At 41.7% G+C, this 13,915-nt stretch overlaps 1 protein-coding gene across 1 annotated transcript; it reads left to right on the forward strand.

The window, feature by feature from the left end:
* Positions 1-809: 809 nt before the first annotated feature.
* On the forward strand, positions 810-13,915 carry LOC131264111 (LHFPL tetraspan subfamily member 3 protein). Its single transcript, XM_058266400.1, has 7 exons — positions 810-951; positions 6,850-6,983; positions 7,247-7,373; positions 11,829-11,969; positions 12,042-12,143; positions 12,210-12,309; positions 13,519-13,915. The coding sequence occupies exons 1-7, from the start codon at positions 810-812 to the stop codon at positions 13,625-13,627; spliced, it is 855 nt and encodes a 284-aa protein (XP_058122383.1). The 3' UTR covers positions 13,628-13,915.

Below are 13,915 nucleotides of genomic sequence, written 5' to 3' on the forward strand. Positions count from 1 at the left end.
AATTATTTGTTTTCCAATCGGGAACCGGTCCTATCCATTTTTTGGGGGAAATGAAAAATAAATCGCATAAACACGCTCTGTGTGTGGCGAATTAGTCAACGGTGGTCCGAAACTGATGTTCGAGGAAATAGTAAAGAAGCCAACGGATGGGGGTGTTAAGTGAGTATAATTTACAACATGTGATATTTGGCGAAGCGATGCTGGTAGGTGTCAGCATCATCAACAACATCACCATCATCACCGGCATCATCAGCAGTGTAACGAAAGCTGTGCAACACGAGCCCAGTTTGCCATCTTTTGTTTCAAAGGCATCTTCAAAGTTTTCTTAAAGCTACGCTTTGTTCACAACGGCTTTACGATGAAGCCGTTCGAATGAAACCAAAAACATGAGCTCCCTGAAAAAAGCATACCGCGAGTGAAATGGGATCGAAATACGAAGACGTCAATGAACGGGATTGGCAAAGGAAAAAAAACGCGCAAAACAGTCGTCGTCTTACTGATGCTACCGATTTTATTTCAACAGGAATACCCGTGGCCGTCCCGTTGCCATCGTCGCCCGCGATTCGTCCGTTCGTGGTGTCAGTGTTTCGCAGTGTCCGGCAGCACGCGGTGGTTAGGAAATAGTGCGAGTGAAAATTTATTCCTTCTGCTGACGCAGCAAAAAAGAGAAGTGTCCGCGTGCAACGTGTATTTAGTGCGCGAAAAAAGTGTGCTTTCAGTAGGCTGGTGAAAACCCCGAACAGACGTAGCGATCGCAATCGGGAATCTCTGGGAATACACAAGGTAGTGAAGCGTAAGACGGGCGCACGATGGGAACGAAAATTGAGTATGTCGACTCGAGCCACATGTACGCGACGAACTACATTCGAAACTCGAAAGCGATTGCGGTTCTGTGGGCGATCTTCAGCATTTGCTACGCGATCATCAGTGTCGTCGCATTCGTAACGCCAGGTGAGTTTATGGGAATGCCCAGCGAGGTGCGAATTCATGAGCCAAAATGCCGATAATTAGAGGGATTTATGCAACATTCGTCCGGATGGAAGTAACGATCAGAAAGCTCACTCTCTGTCACAGTTGTTTCAAATTCAAGCGAAAATGTCTTGCACGTGACCATATGACCTGTTTTAAACGTCTGCCCTGAGCAAAAGCGAGCACATTTGGGTTTGCATTGCATAAGCACGAAAAACATGGACTTTCCTTGTTGTGTTTATCGCTTGGTAAAAAACTGAACGCTTAGTTCTGCACAATTTGCACGGTGAAATGTGACCTTGTTTCAACACATACCGCCGCAAATAAAGAAGAAAAAGCATATGCTTGCTTGAACTCAACGTTCATCGTCAGCGATCTTCCATGTTTAGTTAGGACATGACAAATATGTTTAGTTAGGACATGACAATAAATATGAAATATCGTAATTTTTATGAATAATTCTTTTCTTTCAGGTTTTTAGTTTCAAAGGATAGGGTTTTGCATGATGATTTGTCTCTTTTAAATTTGATTTTTGCTCTTATTACTTTAGATCCTTTGGTTTGTTCGTGTTGTTTTCTTTCAAAATTTGTTGTCGGTGTAAATGTAGTAATAGAGACAAAAATAAAATTCAAATGACAAAAAATAATACAAACATTGAACACAATACACAAAAAAAATTAAATCAACAAGAAATTGGTATAATGAAAATGGACAACCATAAGGTGTTGAAATGGAAGAAGAAATCTAAGTTACTTGAACCGAGCTCGATGGAATTAAAATATTTTTTCGAAATGCATCATAAAGATAGTGAACTTTAAAGAAATGTAAGAACCTAAAACTGACTCATTTGAAAAAAATGAGTTGAAAAAGAAAGATGGAAAAATACGCATTGTATTAGCAGATGAGGTACAGTGCAGGAGTGTTGTGAGTACGATGAAAAAGATTACAAACGTGTTTTGCAATCAATGAATCCCAATGGTAATGGTAAGGTTACGTTAGGTTTTGCAAAAAGTGTTGTTCGAGTGCTCTAACAAAACGAAAAATCATATTATTTAGCTTTTAAAATATCGATTTTATGCTTCTGGGCATAATTCAAAATTTTGGATTTTTAAAACTCCTTCCTATTGGTACAACACAACCCGTTTAAATGAATCTGATTTTCAATGTTCTGTTTGAATAATTTTTAAGCAAACAGAAACACAAACGGTCCATTAAGATAAGTTAATTCAATAAATGCACTGAGCTTTTAAATTTATCATATCTGTTGCTTATGTTTGGAAGACTCCGCATTGTGAGGCATTTAATAGCCATTGCAATGAACAAACCTAGTATCATATTCCTTTTTCACGACCATTAAGATTCTTTGGAAACTCTTAACCCGTTTTGCTTTTCGCGGCAGAACAATGGATACTATAAGCGCACTGTGTGTTAGTGTGTGTGTGTGTGTGTGTGATATGGTGCAATTTTCTTAGGAAACCCTATTCCACCCCTTTGTCCAAACGTCCGAAAGGGTCAGCGTAAATGTAAATACGACTCCGCCATCCGCAGATGGAAAACGAATCCACGGGGGTTGCTTTGCAAAAGTGTTCCCAACTATAAGAAAAAAAGGCAAAACAAAATTCACAGCCTCAGTGTGTTCCATTCTTTCGCGCCGATGCGCAATGGGAGAAGCAGTGTTCACACTCCTCAAAACGACGGCAACCCATTACTACCATTTACTACACCATCGGGCGGCTCGGTAGCGTGCCGTGGTGACCTTTTGCGCTGAAAAGTTGTTTCCAAACAACCATTACCTTACGTGGTAGCATCGCAGTCGGCGGTATGCAGACTCGAGCGGGCGAATGTTTCCGAGGTGCCGTTGCCTTGCACTTTGGTTCCCTCCCGCGAGCGGAGACGGGCGGCGCCACACGGTGGGCGACAATTGGTGGACGGTTTTCGCAAGCTAATTAAAACCGGTTGTATCTGTGACTTTGTGTGTCAGTACCGTTTGCGATCGAGGAAGAGAAAACTTAATTCAATTCATTTTGTTTTTTAATAAACATAATAAAACCGGTCACTTTTCGTGGGTAACACCAAGCTTTAACACAGCTTCTTCATCGGACGTTCGATCGAAAGACTTCAACGCCGTTCACAGCGCGCGCAGGCAGCGACGAACCCGCTGTGCGTTGGAAGTATGTAGCAATGCTTAAATAATGCTTAAATTAATCATAATAACCATAATGATCATATCGGCGCCGCGCGGAGTACCGCTCCGAACCCTTCCTACCCTCCCCCCTCGCTTCCTACGTGGCGGCTTATGATGCAATAAAATATCGGAGGCCGGAAAGTAAAAGCTTTCCTTTTTCTCCGCATGTTTCCGGCGCTGGTTGGCTCGTGTTAATAATCATAAATCTGCTAGCGAAATTTTATGTTCAGTTCAATTTACCCGCACCGACTGCACCTGCACTGTGCGCCCGTCTCCCAGCTGATGATAATTCGTCGTCTGATTAAGACGAATTGAATCGATTGCATTGTTCACTGGCGAAGTTAATTTGCGGGTTTGAGCTTTGGCTGTAAGGAAAATGCGGAAAGAAAAATGAAGCTAGCCAGCCCGGGGTAGCAGGAAATGAAGGCAACCCCGCGTGACACCGTGCTGCTCTGGCGGAATAATTGTCTAAATTTCTTCTTTTACCACTTTGTGCGGGATTTTTGGACGGTCTTGCTTTCTCACCTCTTAAGGCCGCTCGGATGATTTGCATATTGCTATGATTTATCGCACGATTTCGCGGCGGTTCATCATCGCGCTGAACTTCGGGCCGATAGCTGATTGTGTTTACGGTTTCGGTCAGGGAAATTTTTCGAGGGCAGAAGCAGTTATCTAACTCGTTACCGCGTTACGGTGAGCCGAGGAGGTCACGCACGGTGATAATTAATCATAACAATCCGTTGCTCCACATGCTGATGATAAGCGAAATTGGAAACGATTCGAAGGTATTGTTGGAAATGTTTCTTTTTTCCTTATTTTGGATTCCTGTTTTTTTTAACAGTTTTGCAAAAAACTGATGCTCCATTGAAGATGGGGAAAGCAGATCCGATCATCGACGCCGATCAAATGTAACTGTGCTGGATCGTTTGGCACTGTTCGGCTCAATCAACATACATTTCCCAATCGTTAGACGATGAACGGTTACCGAAAAGCCTTATTATTGGCAATTTTTAGGATACGAATTTACCTGCAGGGCATTTTGCGATTCGGTGCACCTAATTTTGATAACAAAAGGTAATTTATTGCGTTACGGTATCGTTCTTGATTTGCAGAATATTTGTCTGCAGATGCTACGGCAGATGGAAATTTAAAAAATAGAGAACTCTTAATTTAACATTCTCTGTGCCGTCTGTGCGTCCCTCAAATAACATGAGGTTTGCTGTTGACGATGCATATGCTTTATTAAACACTCGGGGCAGAACATGTTTTTAATGAATGATCATAAATGCACTGGGATGTGAAGTTTAAGGTACAAAATGTGTCCCCAAATAGTGAAATTTCGATCTGAAAATGCATCAGAACGAACAGCTTCATGAATGAAAAACATGAATCATATTATGAAAACATAAATAGTCATCATTTGGCCAAGGTTGTATTAATCCAGCGTCTTATGTTCTGGGGAAGTTGTGTTTATCTGGTTCGAGTAGCGCAATTTTTCTAAGAGTCTATTGCCAACATGGATATTTTCATTTCTTTTACTCATTTCCATAGCTTTTAAATAGTTTTAAATTTTTAAATTGTTTGTTATGTTTTGTTTAACCCCCATAAGAGCAGTCTGTAAAGAAACCTACACAATTTTCCGGTTATGCCTGGGCACGTGCAGTTTTCGGTCACCGACACTAGCGCATGCACATTATAAATTATGTGTTTTTCATCAGAAAATCGTATGCAATAAATTTAATCGATTTTTTTATGATTTATCGATCAGTCAAAAGGGTATGAGTGTCATACTTACACAACTAGCAGCACTTTTCTGCCAGGGGCTAGCGGCCGAAACGGCAACGACAAACCCCTTTTGACCGCCTTGTGGTCGACTGCTTTATGCAACCTCTGCCACGCAATGTAATGCTCGCGGAACAATTTGTTGGTTTAAGCATTATGGCTTCGGCCGGATGATTTGCGTCGTTGGAGGCTGGGCTGGAGGAACAAGAAGCCAACATTTTCTGCCTTTTTTCCGCCCGATCTCGGTGTGGCCTTTCATCTGTAGCATTACTTTTACCTTGGGTTTACCGAACAAAAGGTGAGAGTTTGAAGCTTATTATTGCCTTCGAGTGGATGTGAGTTTTTATTCCCGCGCACAGAATTGCAAGAGTTTTCGCGCACAAGGAACGGGGAAATGGGTCCAGGAAAATGATTTAAACTAGCGCATAAGAAAGGTCTCATGCTCCCGCAACCACTTCCAAGAAGAGAAAGAGGAAACCATAACCAGAATGCACTGATCGGTGGCAATCAATTGGTTGTGTTTATTTTTGCCACTGCCTTTGGGGGTAAAAAAAAAGGTAAACGCCACCGTGGAAAATCAAAGGGGTTTTTTCTTGACGTGCAAAATGAGATTGAACATTTTGGCTTCAGCCCACGGCTTAGCTGGCTGTAATGTGCCGGCGAGAGTTATCCAACCGGGTGGATGATTTCTGGGCGCGCACGTCGGCATGTCAAGCTCGATCTCGGCTCGGTTTTCCGCGGAGCCCGCAACCCGTGAAGGATGCAATGCAGGAAGTGCTCAAGCTACGTTCGTTCTGCTCACTTTCTGGCCGACGACGTAATTGGTTCCATTGACACACCGGGTTTAAACTGCGCAGCGAATGGATTTGCCTGTGGTTGTAATGTGGCACGAGAGGAACATTTGCTTCACCTCCGTTTCGAGTGGTGCTCTGATTTGCACGCTTGCAACATAAAAGCCCTATCAAGCGAAGCATATGTAACAGATTTTAAAACTTATAAAACACATTTTGTAGTTGCACCAGGTGATAATTGAAACACTCTAGTTTTTTCGTTCTAGTAGACAAATAGTATTTAAATGAGCCTCAACATATTTTTTTATTCGAACCCGTTCGTTTTACACATTTATAATATCAGTTCTGTCACGTGTAATTTGTTAGCTCATTTCCATCTTTTTGCATTTTGCATGTTACCAAATCTAGTAAATTTTATTCGGATTTCTTCTTTTTTTAATAGATTTTTTACATTGCAAGCAATTGTAAGTTTAAATAATCATCATTGAACCAGTAGCGGATTTACACTAATCGGGGTCCCTACGCAATACTGTAAAAAATAATAAATGTTCTTCTTGTTTATATGCTTTTTAACGCAATCAATGTTAGATATTACTTTTGTCCTGCAATCAATACGTGGACTCCTCGAAGTTTGAAAATGTATGGCAACATCTAACAGGAAATGTAAAAAAAATCATTGCTTGTATTTTAACTGGTTGAGTTTTTCAACTCATTATTTTAATCCTTTGCTTGATGTATTTAAAAATCTTGTTGTTTTGCAAACTTGCAATGACATGCTTGTTTCTGATTGATAATTTAAAAAATCTTTTTACTGCTGTTACTCTTCAATTAATATAATTCTATACCAGACCTTCTTTTAATTATTTCGCTATGGCTCTTAGCATTATTGTTTTAAAGATGCAATAAAATTAACCATAATTGACCGATTCCTATTTATTACTTGTTGCTCGTTAAAGAAAATCGACGAATTCTGTAGAATATTTGTTTAAGTATAAATTTTACGAACTTGACCGTTGAAGGTCCGGGCCTCGTTCAATACGCCGCTGCATTGAACTTGATATTAAGCACGAAAATAAGCATGACAAATAAGCATAATGGGTTTCATTTTCTTGTTTTTTCCAGAATGGGTTGGCGATGCAGACTCGGACGCCGGGGGCCGGCTTGGCCTGTGGCAGATTTGTCAGAAAGATGATCTCAACGACAGCTGTAGTGGCAAACTGGAAGAGCTTCTGGAAATGCAGTCGATCGCGTTTCAGGTGAGTTTTAATTGACTTTGAAAGCTAAATAGAACCCCCGGATTGCGGAAGTTTTCCCCGAAAGAAAACCCGTTAGCGCTCCAGAAATACAAAAAAACGGGGCGCTAGATGTGACGTTTTTATTAGCAGACACCCCCAAGACTAGTTCTCCCGGGGGAAAAATGTCACTGACACACTACCACCCGCGGAAGCCCAACACGGTTGGCCTCGTTTCGTTGAGCGGAAGATAACCCTTCGGTGTTTTTCCTCCATCTTCTTTTCAGGTGGCGACCGTATTTTGTGGCCTCGCCGTGGCCACTTCCGTGCTGGCGATCTGCTGCCTCCTGCTGATGGTGTTCATGAAGTCAACGACCGTCTTTCACATTTGTGGCTGGATGCAGATGCTTTCCGGTAAGCATGGAGGATGAAAAGTGCGGAGCTTGGTAGGACAAAGGAAACTAAGCCATCTTAGTGTGCTTCCATCGACTGAACACATCGAGTAGCCATCGAGTAGTTGTAGTGGAGTGTGGAATTTCGACAGGAATTCGGAGGGAAATGTTCGCCCCAGCGAGACTTCGCTCAACTTACGAAAACATCCACTCGATAATCGATGGGAATAAAGGGTCGGTTCGTACACGAGCTGTACGCACGAGAACCGACCACCATCTTCCTCATTGCGTTCGTTAGTGAGAAGAAATTGTAATTAAAAGCCGTAATTGTAAGTAAAAGCCCCATAAGGCAGCGATCGGCCATCGCTCAGTAATAGCGCGCGCAAAAGCGGAAGCAATGGAAACGGTTCACAACCAACCGGAAAATCATCTCGGTTAAGCGTGCGCTCTACAGATCGCGTGGAAACTGGGATTAATAGTTCAATCGGAGACTGGAAAGATAGATTACTTTAGTAGTGGCAAGATGAGGCACTTAAACGCGACTCCGAAAGGAGTCCACTCGATGTGAAGCTATCCTACCCAATCTGCCCATCAAACGTGGCGAGAGTGTTGGGTGAAGGCATTTTCATGTTCACTTATCGTTAGTGGATAAACAAGACCTCCATGTTCGAAACGGAATTGGTGTGTCTAATCCGGTTTTTCTGCGCTATCAACCTTCGCGGCTTCTGGCCACCTTTTCGCCAGCAAAACTGCACTCGATGCAGCTGCTTTTCCGTTGTTTCCCTTCACTTCAATCCGATGCGAAGGCCGATGGTGATGATGTTGTTGGCGATGATGGCGATGATGCTGATTAGGTCGTCGAGATGGTGGAGCACATTAAGAGGCAGGGTTTGGAAATCGTCATCATCGAAAGCATCGCTGCCTTCTGGACCGGCCGGTAAACCGGTTTTCCAACTCCGGTAAATGGCTCCGGCGTTGGTCCCTTGAGACGGAGGTACCCGGAGAAAGCTCCGACCGGGCCGGAAGAAAGAGAAATGATCGATTCTCGCACACCCCGAAAGGGAGTGAACGTGCTCTCGATGGCCTTCCCTGTACCTCTGGGTTGGAATGTCCGGTCGAAGAAAGCAGACAGTCTACCCACACTGGAAGTAGGTCATTGCCACTATGCTGTGCCCTGGAACACAACCGGGTGTTTGGGCGATGATCCCTGTTTTGATCACTTTTTCACTCGACTGTTGTCGCACGGGTTTGCATGCGAGAGTGGACAGTTTTTCCAGCAAATCGATCGAATGGAAAATGAAAGCACACGCGGGGAAAAGTAGCTTTCTTCATCGACAGGAAAAGTGATTCCAAACCAGTTTGGTGCGTCTTACTACGACTCTCTTCCTAATGCCGCAAAGCGAAGTGGTCGATCTAGATTTCCAATTTCCGCCCGTTCGGCACTGACCTTTATCTCGGCCGTCCGCCGCTGAAGATCGCGAAACCGACCGGGGAAAAACAAGTTTCCAGTCGATGTCCAAGTTTGTTGACTTCACTTTGCGACACAATGTCGTGCTGGGTAGGAGTGTTTTGCAGTATGGATTTTTTGTTAGTGAAAGTTGATTTGAAAGTAAAATAATCTCCCAACTGGACGAGCAATGGCGATCACCGCTAGTTGGACATCTTAGCGTTCTTAGCGACGACCAGCAGTGAGTTTTTCCAATAAAATGGAAGCGCTGCATGCAACCATAGGTGCAATGAATGTTTCTCAAAACTCATTACCACTTTAATTTCTTTCTACCTCGGATTGGTTGTACAGTCAATAAAAATTGAAACATGATTACATTGGTTGCGTTACGCGTTCATCATCATCTGCAAAGCGAAGGTATGGCATTTGTTGATTGATCGTGAGTTCGGATTTATGGCAAACATCCTCTCGCACACGCACTTTTTACAGCTGCGTGCCCGAAAATTACGTGCCACCATTTTGCCATTTTACTGCCCCCTCATTTGGGAGCAATATGACTGACCGGGTGGGTGATTTGAGCCGATGCCGTCGTTACGGTTACAATTTCGGCCTTTATTTACTTTCGCTGGTTGACCCAGTCTTGCCGGGTAAATGGTGAATGAGATTTCAGGCTTCACGGGTGCATTAGTTTGGCATTTTCAGTCGTTACCGATTGCGTATCCTTCCTCTGGTGGCGGACGCTGAACTCGATCCAGTACTTATAAGATAATTTTGACGAAAGATGCCTGATGTAAGCGACTCTAAGAAATGAGAATGATGTGTAATAATTGTTACAGTTGATTGCGGTGATTTTTAAAAATGGAGAGTGCCAATCGTTTCGGAAAAGTTTTTGCATAAGAAACACTTACTAGTTATATTTTTTTTGTTGGTAGAAATGACTATACATTTTTTTAATACTATAATGATTTCAACCCAAAATGCCTAGACGTTGGCTTGAATACATCACGAAAGCCTGCTAGAACAGAAGTGCAAAATTTTGGTTCCATTCGGTGTCCATGGGTCTTCGAGAAATTAACAAATGTTTGATCAGTTTTTCCCTTTCCGCCAATGTCTGCTGTACATGTGGCACATGTTCAAAATCAAACAATCATTACTTACTACTCACTAGTATTTTAAAACTATGTGTTTTTGATCCCGGAGTATAGTTCTATATTTTATCAATTTTTAAAACGATAAATACCGTACACTTGCAATCAAATCGTGACGAATCACTGCATAATACTAATGACAGTATGGGCTCAAAGTTAAATAAGTTAAATTTGCTCACAAATCTATCTGTTCATAGAAAACAATATTTAAGGTCAGTTTGGTATTGATTTTAGATGATATTTGCACTGTTGATCACATTTAAGAAATATTTTTAAGATTTAAACTCTTGCGAAAGTTTGCAAATATGTAGCGAAAGTTACCAATACTGTCACGAACAATAGCCGCAAAAAAGCGGTATGGGAAAATCATAAATTCCAACTAATATATAAAAAAGAATGAAGATTTATAGTTCGATAGCTTGTTTACATTTTCGTTCCGTTTTTTTCTCCGCGGTCCATGCATTAATTCTTTAAAAGGTTTTTGTCACGATGCTGTACTAACACGGCGAAGGCACCGTCATTTGCCCAATTTGTACAGTTTGTTTTACAGGAAATACGTAAAATAAGTGCTAAACCGAATGAGGCGTGGAATTTGGTTTCTCACATCAACCGGAACGGGGCACCCAAATTAAAGATGATGCAAAAGTGATAGTTTGATGAGCGGTGGCAATTGTAAATGATACTTAAAAATAAAGAGAAAGAAACTTAACGGTTCCGCTCCCGTGCACTTCGCTAATCAAATCTCCATTAAGCGAAGAAATCTGCGTATTTGTACAAGGGTCCATTATGCGTTGGAAGAAAAGTGGTTGCGAAAGAAAGAGTTTCAACGTGATGACGGCCGGTTAATTTTTGGCTGAGTGTTTTTATTTCCCTGCTTTGCTTTTCTCTAAATGCCATTCCAACGGATGATGCGCAAACGAGTTGACTGCACGCTCCGGAAAGTGACCGTTTCCGGAAGAAAACATGCGGTGTCTTTTTATTTACTCGCCAGCGCCGTGGCGTACAATTTGTGATATTCTCGTTTGAGTTGCGGCACTTGCAAGTCTGCGAACGGTGCGGTACTAATTTGTCGTGTGTAACTTGAGGTTTTTATTTTATTTTATAACCCGCGATGGTCGGAATGTGGTAACACATGTGGAATTGGCGGGGGGAAACTAATGCGGTGGAACCTTGAGCACGCCATTGAGATTCCCACTGAGGGCCACTGAGTTTGTCCCGCCTCGGACCGGATGGATGTACGGTAGGCGTCGGCGTGCAAGAAGAAAGAGCCATAAATGTAATGTATGCAAATTTTCCTTCCCGCCACTATCGCACTCGTCATCAGGTGCGTTTGCGCTGCGGTTGAGCTTTAATGGTGCAAACCCGGGGGCCATTATGTGTGTGCAGAATCCCTTGGCGGACAGGTGAAATAACTCTTGTGGATCACTAAAAACTGGTGGCCGAATGGAACTGCGTCATGTGTTTTACTGAGGTTTTTAATCTGATGGTTTCACAATCTGTGGCATTGTTTCCTCGGATGTACCAACCCGAAGCCACGATGTGTTCAGTTGTTACATTTACGGGAGCGTGCATCATTCGGTCCATAAATCGGTAGAATGGCAGTGCTTCGTTTGCCAGCACGAGTGCCTTGGGAATACAGTGCTTGTCTAGGGCTGAGGGTGGGGGTGCATCGGTATGAAGTAATAGCCCCGCGGGGAACCACACGGATGAGTTTTAATATTGAGGGATGCAGTTCTACCCTTTCGATTGAATGCTCTAGGCGTAAGCTTTTTTCCGAATGAATTTACTCTGGATTCCTATAACATTAACAGTTCTTAGATTCTTATGTCTTTTCTATCTCAAAACTTTGCTGATAACATTTTTAATTTATTATCTTTTTCAGCCCTCTGCATGGTGATTGCTTGTGTTTCGTTCCCGTTCGGGTGGAACTCGGACGAGTTCCGCAAGATTTGCGGCCCCGAGTCGAACCGTTTCGAGGTTGGTTTGTGCAGTTTGCGCTGGGCGTACCCATTGGCAATAATCGGTAAGATTTGACTCACACCGTTTACCACCAACAAATCGCTTCACGAGGCCGAGTTTGTTTGCATCTTTTTAGCATGTATCGATGGGTTCATCCTCGCCACGTTGTCCTTCATTCTCGCTACGCGACACGTCCGCTTGCAACCGGAACCGCAGTATCAAAGCAGTACGTATAAAGGTTGGGAAGGTCGGGTGATATCGTTCCTCACAATTCAGTTGATCATCGTATTTTCTATATTTTTAGGGGAAATTAACAATGCCTACGTGACGGACGCCGTTAGCATCGCCGGCTCGAGGAAGTCGTTAAACCTTCAACCAGTGCTCCTGGTTGCGCCGCCACACATGTAAGATAGAGGAAAATGAATTCCCAATGTTGTTCCAGAGGCTATCATAGCTTTCATAAGTGGAGTGTGCGGGGAAAATAAGTTAAATGAAAACGATTTGAAAGATTAAAATGTGTAGCTGCATACACTTTGCAAAATGTAATTCTCATCTATAAACTTTGAACTAGAAATTTACTAATTTACGATTTTTCTAGAATTGTTTTTCTTGTAATTTTCGTTTTGTGAGAGTACTCGATTATTTGTTCGATCATCCAAATTATTTGTTCAGCATTTGGGTGGAACAACACGAGCGCATAATTATTAATTTTTTCATGAATTTTGAATTGTTATATTTTATTAATTTTTTTATTTTTCAATGTTTAAAGTAAACTAAAAACGAACGTTTGAAGAACTTTTTTATGAATTTAGAACTCGGAAATAGCTTAATAATAGGAAATAAAATTATCTCATAAGTCAGCTATAAGTCATTAGGAAGTGATTGCGATACCTTTCTAACGTAATGAATAATTATTCTTTTTAAAAGAAATTTTTGTTATTATAAAAAGGCTCAACTGTCAATTCTTATTTTCAAATAATAGAATTTGCACACATGATGTCAAAAGTAATTTATTTTTTATACAACATAACAATCTTTGATGGTTTTAAACGGCGGATATGGTTGGATGTCTAAGTAAAAACTGCGATTTGTTGAAATGAGTGATAAGTACCATTGTAAATCATTTAACGTAAATCAGACTCCTCAACCGAAAACAATTGCCAACGCGTTTGGAAAGCATAAAAGAAAATTATATGTTTTTATGTACATTACAATTAGAGCTTTTTTTCATTCTTTTCTCGATTCACCTTGTAAAATGAGACTTCTCTTCAAAAATCAGATTGTTATATAAGGTTATGTGGGCATATGTCGCACACCTGATCCCAATTAAAAAAACATAAATAGTTTTTGTCATAATTATTGTAGCCGAATGTACATGCTAGATACCGAACAAAACAACGCACGTTAAACCAGAAAAACGGTATCTAAAGGTCTGTAGAGTACCATTTGATATGACATATTTGATAGAAATCTGTTCAGTTTCTCAAAATGTCTGTAAAATTATAAAACTTGAGTTCTGGAAAAAATTATTCCAATTCAATTCGCCTCTTATACTGTTCCACCCAACCCAAGTAACTCATGAATACTAACGTTTATGCATATTCTTTTTCTAGGGCGCATCATATGAACGGTACCGACACTCTGTCCAGCCGAGCTGCTAGTCGCTACGGACACGGTATGCGGCCAGACTACCACAGCTCGCTGCATCAGTTCCAGCTGTAATATACACCATACCATGTGCAGTGACGTTACGTTGCACCAAACAATCCTTCGAAATTGCGCGATAAAATTATTAGTAACATCGCGAACAAAATCTATCACTATTCAATCCTCAGCACGTAACGCTTTAGCGTTACGTCGAAGGTTGCCCACCCATCCAGCATGGAGTGAGGTGCCCGTCGTCGAATAGTTGATTTTTAACTTATTGAATTCTTCCTCGCATCACGTTGTTTGGAAATGGTGCATGGAGTTAGTTTCTTTATTTTAAAACTGTTTGACAAGAGACCGAGA

Source organism: Anopheles coustani, chromosome 2 (genome assembly GCF_943734705.1).
Source record: "Anopheles coustani chromosome 2, idAnoCousDA_361_x.2, whole genome shotgun sequence".
NCBI classification, from domain to species: domain Eukaryota; kingdom Metazoa; phylum Arthropoda; class Insecta; order Diptera; family Culicidae; genus Anopheles; species Anopheles coustani.